The 20,382-nt window shown below is 30.3% G+C and overlaps 1 protein-coding gene across 3 annotated transcripts in view; it reads right to left on the reverse strand.

The window, feature by feature from the left end:
• LOC114739315 (ankyrin repeat-containing protein ITN1-like) overlaps positions 1 to 17,388 on the reverse strand; it is a 32,933-nt gene extending 15,545 nt beyond the window's left edge. Inside the window, exons 1-6 of one of the 3 annotated variants that reach the window (XM_028927371.1) lie at positions 17,088 to 17,388; positions 16,512 to 16,988; positions 16,215 to 16,364; positions 15,718 to 16,133; positions 15,360 to 15,558; positions 14,638 to 15,215 (exon numbers count right to left, since the gene is read on the reverse strand). In XM_028927371.1, coding sequence (XP_028783204.1) covers positions 14,944 to 15,215; positions 15,360 to 15,558; positions 15,718 to 16,133; positions 16,215 to 16,364; positions 16,512 to 16,988; positions 17,088 to 17,193 — 1,620 coding nt within the window. In that variant the 5' untranslated portion in view covers positions 17,194 to 17,388 and the 3' untranslated portion in view covers positions 14,638 to 14,943. Of the gene's footprint in view, positions 1 to 14,637; positions 15,559 to 15,717; positions 16,134 to 16,214; positions 16,365 to 16,511; positions 16,989 to 17,087 lie in introns of those variants that run through there. The other 2 variants (XM_028927370.1, XM_028927369.1) reach the window with 2 other exon arrangements.
• Between the last annotated feature and the right edge of the window lie 2,994 nt (positions 17,389 to 20,382).

The raw sequence follows: 20,382 nt of genomic DNA on the forward strand, positions 1-20,382 counted from the left end.
AAATTTTTTATGGTTTTGTTTTTTTCTCCCTAATCATTTTTCAGAATTTTTTTATCTAGATATGTCACTTAAAGTAAATAATAATAAAAATAGAAGTTATTAAAATTAAGAGAATGGAAAATTCAGATATAAAAATAAATCTGAATACTATTGTATATCTAAGCATTTAATATTTTAAGAAACTGAAATTAATAACAATTTAAGAAAAAATATTTATAAAACTTTTCAACTGTATTTATTAAAATAAATTAAAATATGTTTTTTACATTTAAATATATTTATAAAAAATATACATAGCAATAATTTATTAAAAAAAAAAAAGAAGAAAGTCCAATTAAAAGCCCCACGAAGGCAAAAATAAAAGTTAACTATTGCTAGCATTATTCATCTACACGAATAATTTTGTTTAATTGTTTGTTTAGTTATATAAAATATCTTTTATTAATAATAAATAATTTTTATTTGATTTGAATAATTTTTTTGTCAATATTGATGACAACAAACTATAAAGAATTTTAGTATAAATTAAAAGGATTATAGAAAATATACTAAAGGGGGTATGATAAGAGGAAGTGTATGGATCTAATTGGGGATAATTTAGTATTTTTAAATTTATATTTTGATATTTGGTCCCTGTAAACAATCATAATTATTAAGATCCTTCCCAATGAATATTATTTTTTCAGATCCTTCTTTCTAAATTTTTTTTAAATAAAACTACAAGGTAAAATACGATTTTATCAGTGTTACAAAAGAAGGGTTAATCGTTGGAAGAAAGAGAAGAAAATAGTTAATATTTTTTGCAAAAATTAAGTCTCAAATTAAATGGGTTAATGGAGGGAAGGTGAAAATCTTTTGAGGGAGAATAAATTTATCCTTCTAATAAATGAATTATGGTTTCTTCAAACAAAAGATGGACAAAATTACATTTTATAAATTCTAAGTTTAAATTTAAGTCTTACTATTTTTCTCATACAAGAACAATAATATTATAATATTTCGCCAACCTTTTCTCAATCTATATCTAGCCAACTTGATATTAATGTTGACATATTTTTTTGGTATAATTTTATTAATATTATTTTGTATTAAAAATGTGCTTTGGCTATCAGATATGGTGGACTAACTTTTAAAAAATAAAAGCAAGAAAAAAAGAATAAGCTATTTTCATATTTACTATTTTTATTTACATAACATTCTAATTTTTATTTATTACTAATTCGTTAAATATATGTTTTTTATGTTATAGTAGGTATCCTTTGAAATGATTTGATATTTTTTAATTTAAAAATGTCCATCTATTTTTAAAAATAGATAATATATTTATATATAATATAATATTGACAATATCTAATTACATGAAGTTGTGGAGTAAAAAAGAAGAATAATCTTGTCATGAATAAATTACAAAAGATGATGCTTAGGATTCATACATCTTTTACATTTTAATAAGGATTGCTATAAATCACTATCATGTACAATCAAATCATCAAGCATTTTGTTTGATTAACAAGACTTATAATTTTTTAATCAAAATTGTTGAGTCCAAATTCTCAAACTATATGTTAAATATTTGGTAGGAGAAATTTTTTTTTTCAGTTTTATGAAACTAAATACTAATAAGTTAGCAATATTGTTATACATGATTCCATGTAAATATTTGCTTTGCACCTATTATATTCTTCATATGATATTATCTCAAGATTAGTAAATTAAAATTCAATTTTGTCTCTAAAATTTATTCTTCTATATTATGATCAATAATATTCAGTTAATTATTACCAAAAAAAATAATATTCAGTTAATTTGAAATAGTCACAATCAACCAATAACTCAAAAGTAATTTTTACTTTTTCATACTTAAGGCAATCAAATGCATTGATTGAATTATTATGATTCACCACACTTCTAGGATTTCACTATGTTCTTTTACAAAATTTTTATTTGTTTTTTCTTACATAATGTAGTGTTTTACCTCACAAAAAATAGAATCACTACATTTTATTTTAAGAATAAAGATATGAAATTTTGGGGAAAAGAAATTCACTTTTCCGACAGAATTAGCCACAGACAACATTCCGTCAATAATTTCCGTAAAAAATATGTCCAAACTTCTGTGGGTAAATTTAGTGACGGATTTTCTAACCGAATTTGCCATGGAATTGCAATGGAAATTACCGACGGAATTTTTCCATGGCAAATTCTATCGGAAAATTATTTTACCGACGGAAAAATTCCGTCGATAATTTCCGACAGAATTCCGTGGCAAATCCTATCGGAAAATTATTTTACCGACGAAAAAATTCCGTCGGTAATTTCCGACGGAATTCTTTGGCAAATTCCGTCGGTAATATTTCCGACAGAAATTCGCACAGTTTTCCGAAGGATTTTTGCGACAGAATTCATTCTGTCAGTAATTCTGTCAATGATTCAATGTTTTTTTATAGTGCCCCAATCCCACATGGCGTGTCTCACGCGTGACAATGAAAGAAAAGCATTACACAAAAAGAAAAAATTATTGTAAAATTTTAGGAAAAGAATGTTATCATTAAAAAATCTTAATTTCAAATTAGTAGTGTAGATTTATTATTATTTTCTATATTAAAATTTGTTATAGCATCTTACTCACTAATCATGAATTTTTTTCATGATTATATTCTTTAAGTGATTTTGTCAAAAAGAGAAAAAATTGTGGGGTTTTCCAAGTTTATTATAAATTTTGTACATGTATTTTTTCACTAAATTATATAAAACTTTTATAAATTTTGTATCATAAACAAGGTAAAAAAGAGACCGGATACTAAATCGGTTGAGGTAATACTTCAAGAGTTAGTGGGTCAGATCAGGATCAAATCAACCACATTAAAATAATATAATTTAATTAAAAATAATAAATATAATAACATTAATAATCACTAATAACAAAATATAAGAAAATATAATAATAATTTGCTTGTAATAATAATGAAGTACAACAACATTGACAATGTTCATCTTTATAATTCTTTAATAACTAAAATTAATAATTGTAACATTCTAATTTTGTTATCTTTCAAGTTTAAGCAATATTTATTATGATCGAATTAACAAAGGTTGAATATATATATAAAAGAAATTAAAATAATTATGATCTTATGTATTTGTATATATATGTGTGTGTGAATAAATGAATAAAATAATAATATTAAGAAGTCTCACATTAACTAAATGATGAGAAGATAGACAAAATATCAATGTTGAGAAGTCCCACATCGACTAAATGATAAGAAGATGGAGTTCTAGAAGCCTATATATAGGTGGTGGTAGGGAAGAGTTAAAAATGAGTTAAATAATTTTTTATTTCAATGGTTGGATAGTTAATATGATCTTTGAGGTATGAGTTGTTAAGCACACTTTGAATTTATTTTTCATAGATAGAACGTTGAATAGTAAATTATCATTTTTAAGTATTTTCACTATTGGATCGAATTACAATTTGGAGAATTGATTTATGACATCTAAGATGTTAAATTCAATAGTGGGATCATTAATTAGGCTCTTTTAGTAAGAATAATTTAACTCATATTAAATCTGTTTATTTGAGATTTTCAAGGATAGAAGTAACTTATGAATTAGGAGTTCTCTATTTAGGTTAGAAATTTGGTGACTCTAATGATATAATTTAATAATTAAAGGAATAAGTTAAGAAAATTGAGGAATTGAATCTAAACCCTCAAATACACACACACACACAATCTCACTCTAAACCTTAGAAAAAGCCTTTCAAGTTAAAATTCTGAGTAACAATTGAAGGTCTTAGAGAGAGAGTTAAAGATTAGAAATTTGTGAATAGTTTACTCTAATCTTGTAGAGATAATGTTTTAATTTCATTTGTAGATATACATGCTATTGTGACATTTTTTTAGTACGGACCTCGTTCGTATTTGACTGTTAGCTAGGAGATCAAATAATTGAATTTCTATTTGTTGCATATTTTGGTATGTGTTGGTAAGTGATTTTTTATAATTGAATTCTTCTATATAAATTTTTATTTGCATAAACTATCTTGTGGGATAATGTTTTGAAGGGAACTGAATAAAGTGAGTTTGGAAATTTGATCTTTGGGATATAATGAGTTGGTTAAAGTTTTAATGAGTTATGTTCCTGTATATGTGTGTATCCATTTGCATGTTTTGAATCATGCATGTGCATTTAGTATGGGTTGTGGAGGAGGTGATCAAAGTTATTGAGATCTATATACTTGTCACGTGATATTGGCTTCCATATGGAGCTCTATGGTTGGCCACTATTATTGTCTTACTCATTTTTCAAGGGACTGCGACACCCCACTAGGTCTTTGAAGGGGAACCTATGGTCTACCGAATGCTCTGTGGTCTTTGGTCAATTTATATCACTCATGTGATGAGCTTGTTAGAGTAGCCAGTCAAATGAAAAGAAAGCCCATGAGTCCAGTCAGCAGAAATAAGGAGGATATAAGGATGAGTTTGGGTTTCATAGATTGCATATGACATGAAATCTTCATTGATATTTATATGTTTTGAATAAATAAAAAGTATACTATCTATTTTGAAATTATTAGCTGCATGAGATTGGAGCAAATATTTGAATTATATGGTTATTGTGAGCTTAACTGTTAAATAAATGTCTGTTGACTATTATTAACTCTGTGTATCCCACCTAAGTACACCTCACTAACATATGCTAGTGTGTGTAATAGGTAGGCATTTAGTTATTGAGATGTTATCTCACCCTTGTTGTTTAACATTTTTCAGGTGAAAGCTTTAGAGGAGGGATGCTAAGGAAGGATCAGGAGGAGTTAAACTACAATAGCAACTTGTAGCACCTCCTCAATCTGAGTTATATTGTTTCCTATATATTGCCATCATAGGACAATTTGTGTTTAATTGATATGTCACGTTGGATTTTCTTTCCATACTTTAATTTATTGTTGAAAAAGTTGTATAATTAATCTTAAAAATTTATATTAAAACACTTCAAGAATTATAATTATTTTATTGATATTAACAAATTTTGTTTAGAGATAATCAAGATACTATGTACTATATAACAACTACTACAAAAACAAAAAGACTTTTGACCACAACTTTTAGTGGGCACTAAAAAAGTTATGCTAAAAATTGATTTTTAACAACTCTAAGACATCACTGCTAAAAGTATATCCTTTAATGGAAACTTTTTAGTTGTTACTAAAAATATGACCTTCAATGATGACTTATTTGTCACCATTGACAATTTGATTTTCAGCAATGACTTCTCAAAGGCATTGTTGAAGGTCTTGCATTCAATAATGACTTTTTAAAATCACCATTAAATGATAGAATTTTAGCGACGACATTTTATGTTGCTACCAAGAGTCTTTAAAAGGCATACTTTTAGATGTTGCTGCTAAAAGTGTGTATATATTTTTTGATAGTGAAAGTATAGTTTAATAATATATATTTAGTTTTAGAATAATAATCCTTAGATTCATTTCAACTTAATGTCAAGAAGATTGGATGCAAAAGGTGGTTACAAGTTTGAATCTTGGAATGGTAGCCAGATAACGAAGTGGCATGAGGTGGAGAAGTGTCAGCCATCTAATGATGGCAGGGCAGTGTCCAATGGTGATGTGGCAATGCCGATGGTGAAATGCCATCCAGTGACAGTGAGGCCTATTTTTTTTTAGCCAAATTTTCAGCAACGACAAAAATGTCACCACTAATAATCTCTTCTGTATTATGTCGCTACCAAAACTTATAAAGCTAATAAAACTTATAGAAATTATACATGTAGGGGCATGTTGATCTCTCCCATTGCCCCAAACCTTAACCTCTCTCATTTAGCTGTTTAATTTTGATTGTTCCTTTTCTTTAATTTCTATCTTATTTATTCTCTTGCCCAAAAATTCTTCCCTCATGCCACACTCACATGATTTTGCATGGGATTTTATTATTAAACTCTAAATTATAAAATTACATCTCCTTTCCTTGGAACCCCCAGGCCAAACACATACATACATCTATATATACACAAAATTCATTTTTGTGTTTAGTGGCGCCAAACTCATATTAGGGCTTACTATTACACCAAAACCTGTTCTAAGCTTATTAACATCCTTGGATTTAACAAAACTTCGCTCCCTCTTATTCAATCACCACTCTCTATTAGTCTCACTCTCGAGTTTCAACTTCATCAATCACCAAGCATCATAAAGGCCCATAGCCCCTATATATATTTTTATTTCTTGGTCCCCACTTATAACACCACCGGTAAGCTTCCGCCTTAACATTTATTGGACCAAAATCTGTTGCAACTGACACCTATCCCCTTGGTATCATGGCATGATAAAGCACGTTTTGGGCTATACATATTGGGCTGTAATATGTACCAATTTCATTTTGGGCTTAGGGCTGTGAAGTTACTACCCCTTCTTTATTGATGCTTATTTACTAATTAAGTTTTAGAAAGAGTTAATATAATTTTAAGTCTCTCAAATTTATCCTTATTTTGATTTTGGTTCCTCAATTTTTAAACTGAAGGTTTTGATCTCTTAATTTTCTTTTCATTTAAAATATTAATTTCTATAATTTAATAAAAACTTGGATTATTTTACCCCTAGAGAGACAAAATCTATAATTTGGAACTTAAAAGACTAAGACCAAAATAAGAGTAAATTTGAGAACCAAATATTATTTTAACCCTTTTTAGAAATTATTGAGATTGAGTTTAATGGAAGGAGCTAGTCTCCCATAACATAGTGAACTAAGGTTTGAAGTTTTCGTTGTGTGAGATGCTTACACTTGATGCACGATAATATCTTGAACATATTTACTTCAAGTAGAAAGATACTTTTGCTTAACAAAAAACAATTAAAAATAAATCCTTTAATACTCTATGAGGATTTTCTATTTTAATTACTTTTTTTACCTTATAAAATAATTTTCCTAACATGTTTCGGCCAAATGATAATCTCTAACTATTTTTCTTTAAATTTTTGAGAAAGCAAACCCTTAATTATCAGAAATTAGCTTTAAAATTGTTTACAACTCTTTCTGGAAACTTTATTTCTTTAAAATTTCATTTAAAAATAAGCTCTTTAGCCAACTAAATCCTTTTTGAGACGTTTTTATTTTTTAGGATTTATCTAAGCCTAAAAAATACCTTATAAACTGCTGTCTTGTTTTTCATTTTCCCGTACTTCCTCAATTTTTCAGGCTTTTTTCATAATTATAATTTTGACTCAATGTTTGCTCTTATTTATATTCTTGCCCCTAAACCCACTGTATTTTTAACTTTTGTCCCAATTTAACTTATTTTACCGGTATTCAAGATTTAAGATGTTACATAGCATCTGAATTGTAGCTTCACTGCAACCATATGAAAGTTGCAATATTCACAACATCATCAAAATTTCACAAGACTGGAAAATCTATAAGTTAAGGCTATTTTGGATTTCTTGTTTGAGATTGGGATAAAATGAAAACTTTCATATGGGTGAAGCTGCAATCTTATGATCCTAGTCTACTTCGCATTTATTGTTCGACATTGGTGTTATGTTGGATTATCCGAGTTGCCTCAACTATGTCTACATTCTTGAACTGCTACATCAATGTTTTTACATGTAAAAAGAATATAATTTGCTCAATGATCTTCTCATCCATTCTAATTTCAGTGGTGCTTTAGAAAATGATATCCACTTGCTCCTTCAATCCTTTTCTGATCACCCTCTCTACGAAACTGATCTTACAAAACTGATGATTTATTAAATTCCCATTCCGCGGACCATATCGTACCAATATTAGTTGTATCATTTTCTTTATTTTATAAAATTCATCTTTTTAACATAAAAATGTAACACTAATTGACATTGGTTATTAAGTATATCACGTTTATTTTATATGTTGAATTATTTCTTGGGAAGACTTGCTTTTAAAACTAATTGAAATACTGAAATGATAAATGGGGTCTCTAAATTTAATAAATTCCTAATCAAGTCATGGATCCAATTTGGGATTTATAAATGTGGAGTAGTAATTTTACCTTTATGCCCTCTCCTCTCTCCCCTAAAATCTTTTGTCCCTCTTCTTCTCTTGTTCCTCTTTCTCCCTCTGCTTCCTCTATTCCTCTTCCTGCCATCTCGTCCCTAACTCTTTGATTATCTTCACCTCCTTAGCCTTTCTTTACCCTATACCCTATTCCTCTTCCTGCCATCTCCCCTCAAACAAAGAAGTTGGAGAGAAAAGGAGGTGAGGAAAAATCTTAATGAGCTCAATTTTAAAAATTAAAGTACAGTTATAAGATAAAAGAGTAAGCAAAACTAGTTAAAATCGAACTCATTAAAAATTTTTCTACCCTTCTTTCTTCTCTATTTCCCTCATACCAAACAGGTTAGAGAGATTGTGCGTAAGGTGCATGAGTAGCAACACGACCGTATCTTTAATCCATTGCTAGTTTGACAAATCGCTTTCGTTGCCCTGCAGAGACGCAAGGTTTCATTATTTTTTCTTTGTTTTCGAGCTTGCAACTCCCATTTTCATATCAGTCACTTGAAGAGCACTTTTCTATGTCACATCCATTAACTAATAATCTAACATTTGTCTGACATCTGGCAGTAGCTCAAGTTTTCATAATCCCATTTCCAACTTCAGAAGGCAAGCTTCATCACAATGTTTTTCAGATTAATTAAAAAAGAGGATGAAAGAAGGGAAGATTAGCCAAATATGGTCATTCACAAGCCTTTTTGTTATCCTTTGTTTGTCTATTATTAATGGCTTATTTGGATGTTTTGGCTGATACTGTTGGAGCCAAAGGATTTCAAAACAATTGTATACCCATTGTCACTGATTAATTAGAGTTATATTGTGTCGCAATTACTAATCAGCAATAGAATTGATGAGGCATTAACAAGTTAAATTTCGATTCGTAAGTTTTTATTTGCAATTTACAAGTTCCCATTCATAACAAAATTTTGCAACAACCTCATAACTCAGGCACAAGATAGCTTTAAAAATTAACACGTTAAATTTTGCAATTCACAACTTCTCATTCGCAACTCAATTTCTCATTCACAACAATTTATTTTTTTTAATAACCATGTTTTTAACTCAAGTACAATACAACTTTAGAAATTAACACGGTAAATTGAGAAATTCACAAGTTTTCATTTGCAATTCACAAGTTTCCATTTGCAATGGAACTGATGCAATAACCATCTGTAACTCAAACACAAGCCTTCCTTAGAAATTAATGCATTAACTTTCGCAATTCACAAATTTCCATTTGAAATTCACCAGTTTTTTATCACAACAAAACCTTTACAATAAACCTCTTGTAACTCAAACACAAGCCTTCCTTAGAAATTAATGCATTAACTTTCGCAATTCACAAATTTCCATTTGAAATTCACCAGTTTTTTATCACAACAAAACCTTTACAATAAACCTCTTGTAACTCAAACACAAGACAAACTGAGAAATTAACACGTTAAATTTTTCAATTCACAATTTTTCATTTGCACTTCACAAGTTATGATTCACAGCCAACTCAAGCACAAGACATCATGAGAACTTAACATGTTAAATCGATGACATGCCAAATGACATAACACTTAAAAAACTAGACCAAACCAACTGGGTTGGACCAAAACTTGATCAACCAATCACCTAGGTGGTTCGGTTGTCAATAAAAAAACTAGTGGAGGTCAACCTGTGAGGACCTAGTATAACCCAGGAGCAACCCATTCAACTCGACTAGTTTGGTGGGTTAGCCTAGTGATAACCTCTTGAAATTCCTACTAATTCAGCTTGTTTTAACACTCTTTTATGGGTTTTGGAAGCTAATTGTGCATGGTTATTCCCTTAAAGCTGGAAAATATGACTTAAATAAAGTAAACCTTGATTTGTGCTAACAATCAGGGATTATTTGTGCAATGCTTCTAAGATTCTTTGTCTTGGAAATAACAAGAGCTGGAAGAAGAATGACAAGGAGAAAGATTCAATTACTTTAGGTTGATCAGAGGAAGAGCAAGGACCAGAGTGAGCAAAGATATATGGAAGACCAAAGGTGGAGAGGCTAGAAAAAGCACCCTTCGCCACGGCACTCGGAGCAAACCGCCACAATGTGTCCAACAGAAAGGAAGAAAGGACATTCTACATAAGGCACCGCTATCCATATTCACCACAGCTCTCAATCCTTTCTGAGAGGCTTGCAATTCTCTAGTAGGCGCCGCAGCACCTGTCCATATTAGCCACAGTGTCTGTCCCCTCACAGCTATGTGTTTTGCATTGTAACTTAAAAATTAGGGCATATAAGTGTGGAGGACTTGTGATTTTCAAGGAGACTTTGACTTGGAGGCTTATTTGGAGGTGCTCTTTGCTCGGGTTTGGAGGTTTTGAAGTTTAGGAACATTAGGCTTGAAGTTGCAAGAGATTGAAAGCTTATTCCCTCATTTTCCTTGGTTTTCTTCTTCTCTTCTCCTTTGTTTTTGTAATGGCTGCAAAATATTCATGTGTTTGTATCTTCTTGCTGAATATGTGTAGCTAGAATAGTCATTCTAGGGTTATTTTGATCTATTGTATGGATTAAGACTTGTTTTAACTCTCTCTTTAGTGTTAATGATAATGTTATATTGTTTTTTATCTTGAGCTTATTGCTTCTTTGTAAATGGCCACCATTTGGACTGACTTGTTGATTGGTTTAAGCTTGAGACAGTTAAATTGATTTTTAAACTTGGGTAAAAACATACTAAACTGGAAATTTATCTTATTAAATAGATGATTTGTTGATAGAATAGAGATACATATATAGACCTAGCATCATCCAAAAGGGTTTCAGTTTTCAAAGTGTAACCTTTTTAAACAAAAGCAAGAGATTGTGAAGTTTAATTAAGATTGCAAAACTTGGTTTTTGACTTAAGAAAGCTTAATCAATATTTGTGAACCCTTGACTAACTTAACTTATTGTTAACCTCCATTTGAGAAGTTATTATTCAAGTCTTATGAAGTGCATTAGTGAGAAATAACCCTAGGCCTTATTTGTCTCAAAGTCAATTTTATTTTATTTCAATTTCGATCTCTGTTTTCAAATTACATTACACAACTTCATTTACGATAATTATTTCACTTAACCTAATCAAAAGCACAATTATAATTTTTTAACTTGTCTAGCCTTAGTATTTGAGGGAACGATTTTTTTTTTATACTGCTTGTGACCCATCTACTTGTGTTCGAGCTTTTAGGTGAACACCTAGTTATGTTTTCTTTAAAAAAAAAATTCTAAAGTTGTTTTAATGCCAAAAAATGACTTCATTTTCTTTCTTCTTTTTTTTTTTGAAGCTATTGATAATTATTAGTTTAGTATCTAAAGGAATGTAGGTAGGAATATTTTGTTACCATAAATCTATTTTGATATTTTGCTAGAGTGAATATATAATTATTTTAATAGTATAATGCTATGATGCCAATTCATCAAGGTAATTGTAGAGAAAGTTGGAAAGAAAATGTAAGTATATGATTATTTTGTTAGTGATTTAATATATTGAATTGATATTTAATCTTTTTGGATGGTATGATGAGAATTTAAATTAATTTTGAACTTTTGTTCTTGACCTATTTGACTCCAGGGTTAACTCTGATTGGACCTACTAATCCTTGATCCACTATCTTAATTGATTCATGGGATGGTGAGGTTTTTAGTTCCTTGTATTTAACCAAAGCAATATAGGAACACAACACAAAGAGTAAAGGAAGTATTTAACATGAGTCAATTGCCACAAATTCTTGTGTATTAAGGAATGCGTTAAATTAATAAAAAGATTTAATTTTACTCTTATTAAAATTCCTTCTCCCCAATTACAAATCATTCTCATATTTTCCTCTTCTTTCTCTCTTTCCAATGAAATGAAGTAAGGATAAAATTAGAAAAGAAGCATTAAATATATATACACATACACTACAAGTTACTTACATTGAGGATCAAAACTTTCCTTATGAGTAACTTATATTTAGGACCGAGTAGTACTTTTCTTCCACATGTGTATGTTATATATATCCATAATCAATAAAAGTAGGAAGAGAGAATAGAATTTAATGATAGAGTTTTAGCATAGGTAATACAAATAACATTAGAAATCATTTGAATTTTATGATAAATTTAATAATTTAAATTAATTTTTTACTATTAATTAATTAGTTAAAACATACTTATGTTTAGAATGAGGTGGAGTATTTTCTACACGCTTTTCCTGGACCACAATATATGAGAGATCGAGGTGGCCTACATAGATTCATCTTGTCGAGGATGTCATCATCCTTATCCTCATCTTCTGTTCAAATCCACTGAGTCCGCTCAATCAATTAATTGGAAAATTATATTACTACTTGAATTCTTCCACAAATGCTTCCAAATTCAGTCCTCTTCTTGTAAAGAAAAAGCAGATAGCGATCGGCAATTAGGTTCTTCCCCCTCACAAGTCTTAAGTCTTCCACTTTGGAATTATTAATACGAAGTGTGTGCATTTGAACTTTCATATTCCTTCCTCGTTATTTCCTATATGCTCCAAGACTCTCACTCATCAAATGCCCCACCTCCCACACGAAAAGATGAAAAAGAAATGTAATACTTCTCTGGTCCTTAAGATATACTACCTCCGGTCCTACAAACAAGATCTTATAATTAGTATTGGAGGTAATAGTAATTAATTAATTTGAGTACATTAATAAAATTAATTAGTTAAATTAGTTAATATGATTTTTTTTTTCCTAAAACACATAATCATTTTCTTATTTTCCCTATCTCTCTCTTCTACTTCATTATTATTGCTGGGAGAATATGAGAGTTAGTTTGAGAAAAAAATGGATAAAGATGAAAAATAAGTCTTCAATTATGTTCTACGTTAAAGACGGAAGGAGTAACTTTTAGCATTTGCTCATTATCACTACATGTGTCCGTATATTCTTATACATCATTAGATAATTGAAAACATCATCCACAAATCCTAGTAGTTTACCTCAATTTCAAATCAGGTAGTGTAATTTAAGTTGTTTGAATTCGATTCTTTTTGCATGAAATGCAATGATATAGATTCTATAAAGAGCCCATGAATTTGTATAGATTTAAATTAGTAGTTTGTACACTCAGGGATGGAATGCATATAACAGATCAAACTTAAAGAGCCGATTTAAACAAAAACAAAATACAGAGATTTAATTCAAATTAAGATCAATAATTATAAGGACTTCTAATTAAATTAATTTTTAATTCAAATAAATGTATCTTGTTATGTTCAAAAGAATAAATTTATCTATTTGTGAGCAATACCATTTGAATGGAAGAATTTAGATCTACAATTGATGTCAAAACATTATTGTTGATAAATAATTTGTAAGTATGTATGAAAGCTCTGTTCCTTTTTTTTTTTTTGTCACCATCTAGTTATAAAGTCTACTTTTACTTGGATGAACCTAGATCTGGCCTCGCCTGGGAAAAGAAAAAAGACTGCAACATGCTTTTAAGGAATATAAGTAATACATAACTTAAGAAAAAAGTGCAAATAACATGCTAAGACCATTAAGAACAGTTTTTTGAAAAGGAACAAATTATATTCGGGTTTTGCATGTATACTTAAAGCAAGTCCCCCTCTGTATCTAAATTTAATAATTTTTACATTTATACTAAGTTATTAAATTCTTTTCCTATATGATTCGTACTTTTGGCCTTTTTTTTTTTTTCACTTTCCAAACTTTTCATCACTATCCTCAATTGGGAATATTGTTTAAATCGAATCCAACCGACAATCAAAATACAGAATGAACTGAGGCCTTTATTCAATTACTTAACCATATTTGTAAGATGAAAAGCATCCTTAAAATTAAAAGTTTTGATATGATATGTTTGTTTGCGGCCAAGGAGTACGTGGGTGACAAAAGTGAAATGGACAGTAACATGCATATTACAGAATAGAATATATTGCCTCCGATCCTTAATATAAGATCTTGTTTGACTTTTATTTTGGTCCTAAATATAAGACCACAATCCACTTTGTCTCTCATATTTATATTTTTTTTCTAAAGTAACCCTTCTAATAATAAGAGTTCTAGTCAATACACTTGATTAGCAAGGATATTTTAGGAAAGACCACCTATTTAGGACAAATAACTAACTCAACTTACTTTCTTAATCTCCTCAAATTAGTCAATTGGCTCTTATAATTAGGACCAAAGGTAATAGTTGATAGACTAGAGGTCGATCAACTATATAACTTTTTCCAATCAAGAGAAATATTTAATCATGAAGTGAGAAAGGATTTATATACAACTCCGTAGGCCAGTGATTGTCACGGCTTTAGGATATTTTCATTGTTGTATTATCTCTCTAAGAAAAGAGAGATTTTTGTCATTGGATCATTTACATTAATTAGTTACTTCCCCTTGCTATAAATATAGAGGCTAGATAATTAATTTACACAGATTACAAAAAATCAGGTATTTGTAAAGAAATATTTGTTAATTTTCTTAAAATACACATTCAATCATTTGCACTAAAAATACTTACATTGATGGAAACCCACTTTTTATATTTATAATTTGAGAAAAAATTATAAATTAAAGGACAATATGAATTTCAATCTTACATTTAGGATTAAAATGAATCCTTCAAATAGCCCTTACATTGAATATCAAAATGGGTATTATATACAAACTCTTAAGCATATGTTCTTCTACAAATGGTACGTGATGGCTACGTGATAAATATACAAATGATATAGCATTGACAGAGTATAAAATAAAATATGAATTATAAATCAATGAAAATTTAGAGATGAATTAACACTACCACATTGAAAAGGAAATTTCCTTATTAATTCTCAAACTCATACTACAAAAGCACAGTGATTAACTACTAGAAGAGAGATACACCACTCGGAAATGACGTCCACTTATCTTCCTAGTAAAGCATATGTTTACTAGGTCGAAAAATATTCCTACAAAAGTAGGTCCAATAAAGTATATCAGACCAAAGTGGGAATAGCAGAAACACAAACAAGGGTATAGGTATAAAAGCAAGTGCGGAAATAAAGTTAGGAACCCACTTTGAACCATGACAAAACATGATGAAAAAGGCACTACTAAATGCTATCATCATACTTATTATGGAGATGAACAAAGCAACCAAACCAGATATGAGCTTCAAGGGTAATGACTTGTGAAAATCATCTTCTGCATAACGTGAGATGAGGATGGACAAGAAAATCAGTATGGAAGTTGACGATGAGATCATTGCAATCGCATCAGATATGGCAAATATCAGGAATGATGGTTTCCCCAAGTAATTAGGGTTTCCTGATTTGTCATCAATACCACCTGGTATGCTGAACACAGCTGTAAACACTCCAGTAGTAATGAGAGTGGAAACAAGCATGGAGGATTTTGCTGTTTTCTTCATCCATGATTCTGCTTCTTTTAGCAAGTCTTTGTGCTCCTCTGTGAATAGTTGGCGAGGAGTCAAGCCATCTACATTTTTCATCTCTATCAATGACGGTGGCACTATCTTCTTCACCTCCTGCCATATAAAAGAATATACTATATGAACGGTGTAAAATTTATAACAAACTGCAGTCACAAGCCCTAACCTATTCCTCTACAATATACAAGATGCATCAAGTAATAAGAACATATGTAAGTAATAGAGATAGATTAAATATTATTTGCAGCAAAATACCTCAAACCATGATAACTCAAAGGTCATTTGGAAAGCGGCTCCAGAAACTATGTTTAATCGATCTTGCGGTGCTAATCTTGCGGCCATATGCAATAAGTTTCCTTCTTCTTCAGAATCCTCAAAACCTACTATGAAATCTTTGAGCCGGCCAATATCATGAATGAGATTAAAGATATCAGCATAACGACGCAAAATTGCAACATGAATTATGGTTTGATTTCTTCCATTAACTTCCCATATCAAATCAGGATAGGTGCTTATAAGCTCAGCTAGAAATTCAAAGTTCCCAACTTCTACAGCAATAAACGTTACTTGTGCAGGTTCTCTTATGTTGTCCATAATCATTCCATCATCTTTTGCAAGGAATATACTCCACAAGTGTTTTACTAGTTGAAGTTGTTGTGTTTGCCTCAAACCTGGGAAATACAATTCATATGTATCATAAACCGACTTTATCATAATTATATCTTTCGTAATTTGTGATCATGAAGACTTACAAGTCTTCATGAGCCGCTTTCTATATCTCTGACTTTGACAAATAGAACTTAAGGGCTTTCGAGCCAATATATGCAATATTGTCTCATTGTTTCGCGTATCTCTCTCAAAAGCTAGATCTGGATACGTCTCTAGCAACTTCAAGGCTAAATCTGCACAAATCAATGCATAAAAGTATGTGTGACTGATATGTTTAGCACAAGATATATATGTGTGTCGGTGTGCATCACACTTCAAAATTTGATACTCGCCATCTTGTTTGGTCCCATGTTTGGTTCATGTATGTGTAATATTCTTACCGTATATTCCACTGTAGACACAGTAGAAGAGCAGTACTATCCGATCAACATCTTCAAAAACCTGAATAGTTTCAGCGTACAAATGCCAAGCCATGTCACTTTGTCCTTGTAAAGCAGCCATGTGAAGAGGAGTGACTCCTGCACCACCCCTTATCCATGGCAAACTGTTGTTTTTTTCCTTCATGATCTCAACAATCTGCATATTTCCAGCTGCTGCAGCAAAGCTGAATGCAGTGTTCCCTTTCTGATCTTGCAATTCTAAGTCTTCTCGATCCATTTCCTTCACCAGCTCTTCCACGAAGTGAACATGGTTCGCTTCGGCAGCCACGTGGAGAACCGTCGACCACCCCTTGGTTATGGCGGCGCGAGCTAGACCCCGGTCTTGATCTAAGATATGCTTTGCCGCTTTCCAATCACCTTTCAGTGCTGCCTTGTGAAGAGGAACACAAAACCTTGTGTATTTGTCTCTTCTTTCTTCTGAAACAAGTTAATTAATGGAAACCTTTTATATATAGATTGTAATATAAATGGAAACACACTAAAGAGAAAGAGATGAGATGAGATGAGAGATCGTACGTGTGGGATCTATAAGATTAAGGTTAGGCGTTCTAAACTGAGCTGAAGCAACCCTTTGAAGTTGTTGTGTTGGTATAGTCACAGAACTTTCATCTGCTACGGCCATGTCTTTGTCAAGAAAGGACAGTATTTGTGTTCAAAAATTAGTTGGTCTCTTTGATTTGAAGAGGATAAATTTGGGTATGTTATGCTTGAAGCTGGCTATGGCGTGTGAGGAACAAAACTCTGTTTTGTTGAAGGATTGGTTAATGAAGTTTTGGCTCTGCTAGAGCACTCACAAAGGGCGCTCATGCATGAGTTAACCGAGCTCTTGAATCATAAAGCTGACAGCTAGTTCTGTTCTCTTATTTATCGTATGGATGCGGCAGCAGCCTCCTGCTAATTCTTTCCAACCAAAAAAATCATACATTTTACTAAATATATATATTTTATGCATTTTTGGGCATATATACCAGACTTTTAAATTTATTCTAGTTTATAAATTAATTAAACTTGTTATGAATAAAAATATTTTAAATTTAGTAAGTAGGAGGAGCTTCTTAAAATCCAAAATTATTTATTAGAATGTGAAAAAGTAATTGAAAGTAATACTTTTGAAAAATCTCAACTGAAAATAATAATAAATAATACTACTTCCAATCCTTAATATAAGAGTTAGTTTGACTTTTAATTTGATTCTAAATATAAGGTCCCAATTCACTTTGTCTTGCATATTTATCCATTTTTTTTAAAAATAATCCTTATAATAGTTGTGCATGTTAAATGTTCTATCAAATAGTAATTTTAGCTAATACACATAATTAGCAGATGTATTTTAGAAAAGATAATACCTATTTATTACAAATAACTAATTTAACTAATTTTTTTAATATTCTTAAATTAATTAATTAGGTCTTATATTATGGATTGGAGTTAGTATTTAATTTCTACTAACATAAAAGTTTAGCCGTGCAGGCACATGCATACTCCACGCACAAATATTGAGTAAACCGATTTCATTATTCTTTACTAAAAAATGATAAAATAGGGCAACAAGAGAGAAAAGAATAGAGCATTGTTATTTATAACATAGAAGTAATATTTTTCAGGTTAATTAAAAAGGTAAAGCTAAATCTATTGGTACATTAAACACTTTAAAAATTAGAGTAATAAATTTAATTGAAAAATAATATTCGGGTATTCAATATAATCACAAAAATAATACCACAGTGTAAGATGCATTGTAAAAAAAAAATCAGAATATTAATATATCTAAACAAAATAAAATTAGAGTATTGGCTGAATTTTATAATTATTTTTGGTACAAGTGTCTAAACAAACAAAAAAGATGGTCCCCGGGAACCGAGCAATTATTGTAGCATGACGTCATCATGCTAACGTCATGCCCTCCTATGAAGCGGCCTCCTCACTTTTCTTCTTGTATTTTTCACGGGCAAGGCGAAATAAATGGTTTATAATTGAAAATTTCCGCCCTTTATCCTTGTTATTACAAGAATAAAAATAATATAACATAACATTGATTTATCTAAAATATTAATTTTAAATAATATTCTTAATTTATATAAAATAATTAGGATAAAGTATATCTTTAATTCTTTAATTTTATAAAAAGTTTCAATATACGCCTTTAGCTTTAAAAACTATACTTTTAGTCTTTTAACCATAAAATTATTAACAAAAAAATAATGATAATGATATCTTAGATATTGATAAAATATTCTTAAATATTAATATATTAAGTTTAATTTTCAAAATAACTATGATTGTTACAAAATCATTATTGAAGTCTAATAATTTTAGGATTAAAGGATCAATTTTATACTTTTTAAAGTGAGGAGCCTGAATTAAAACCTTATATGAAGTTAAAATACTAAATATATACTTTAGTGAAATAATTAATTAAAACTTTGGAAAACAATGCCAGAAATGATTCAAAATTTGGAACTTACTCCTAATCCCCAATAAAACTAATTTTATAATATAAATTACATTACAAATTAGATTTTATATGGATAATAGGAGTATTACTTTTCAAGACTCTAACTTATTAACATGACCATGAAGATTGAAGAAGACGAGGACAGGATAGCAAATTTACGTGTGGATACGATGTGCACGCAAGCACAAGCAAGGAGCGCGTCGCTTCTCTGGTGATTCAGCCTCGAACGAGCCTGCCATTTCATTCCCAGATTCTATAGCCAAACACAACCACAGCCTAGAACACGGATTAATTAAATATCAAACATCTCTCTCTCTCTCTCTCTCTCTCTCTCTAAGACACAAACCAGCCAACCCATCCAGATGAATATATAGCCTCTCAAGTAATTTGAAAGCGACTAACCAGAGAGGGATGTTAAATAACGATGCAAGGCTTGTTAATACCAAAAGAAACTTCAGAAAAGCTCAAGAGTTTTTGGTCTTTCACCTTCTTCTAATTCGACTGAGTTAAAAATAACAGTAATTAACAAGATAGACACAAGATTTCCACACACAGAGAGAGAGAACGAGAGATTTGAATAAGTACCTGAAAGTAGAGTAGGGATGGACCTGAAGGTAACAGTCAAAGAAGGTGGAAGCAAATAAATATCAGAATCCACCACATCCAGCCCAACTCATCGTAGTCAAGTCTACCACTAAGTGTTAAATTATTATTAGAATACTGCAGCAATCATTCTGCTTTTTACCTATATATAACGCACAACTTTAAGATGAACAACAATATTAAATATCTTTGTTTTACTATACGACTAGTATGATTCTTATTACTCTTTCAGTTTTTAATATAAAATCTAATTGTTAAAGTGGTTTTGATCCTAAATATAAGACCCATTTTTCATATTTATCAATTCTATATAAATTATCTCTATAGATACTCCCTCAACTATAAACAAGTAGAAGAGGGAGAGAGGTATTAAGAAATATGATTATGGTGTATTAGGAAAAACATGTCATATTTCTTATAATTAACTAATTTACCTAACTTTCTTAACCTAATCAAATTACTTAAATGGGTCTTATATTAAGGACTAGAAGAGTATTAATTAATCCAACGATTAGCTTGGTGGCTATTAAATATCTTCTTTTTTTTGCACAAAAAATAGCCGCACATGGTGTTTTTGCGTACATCAAATTTTGAAAAATAACTCACACGATCATTTATAATCTACAATACAAGTTGTTATGGTTTTATAGTATACGTTAGTGTTAATTTTCTCTAAATTATACCCGTACCTTTATTAGGGTTACTAACTTCATTTTTGCTCTTACTTTCGCACTTACTTTCACACTTATACCC

This window comes from Neltuma alba, unplaced genomic scaffold (genome assembly GCF_004799145.2).
Source record: "Neltuma alba isolate B1F8T4 unplaced genomic scaffold, ASM479914v2 tig00013883_pilon, whole genome shotgun sequence".
NCBI lineage: Eukaryota > Viridiplantae > Streptophyta > Magnoliopsida > Fabales > Fabaceae > Neltuma > Neltuma alba.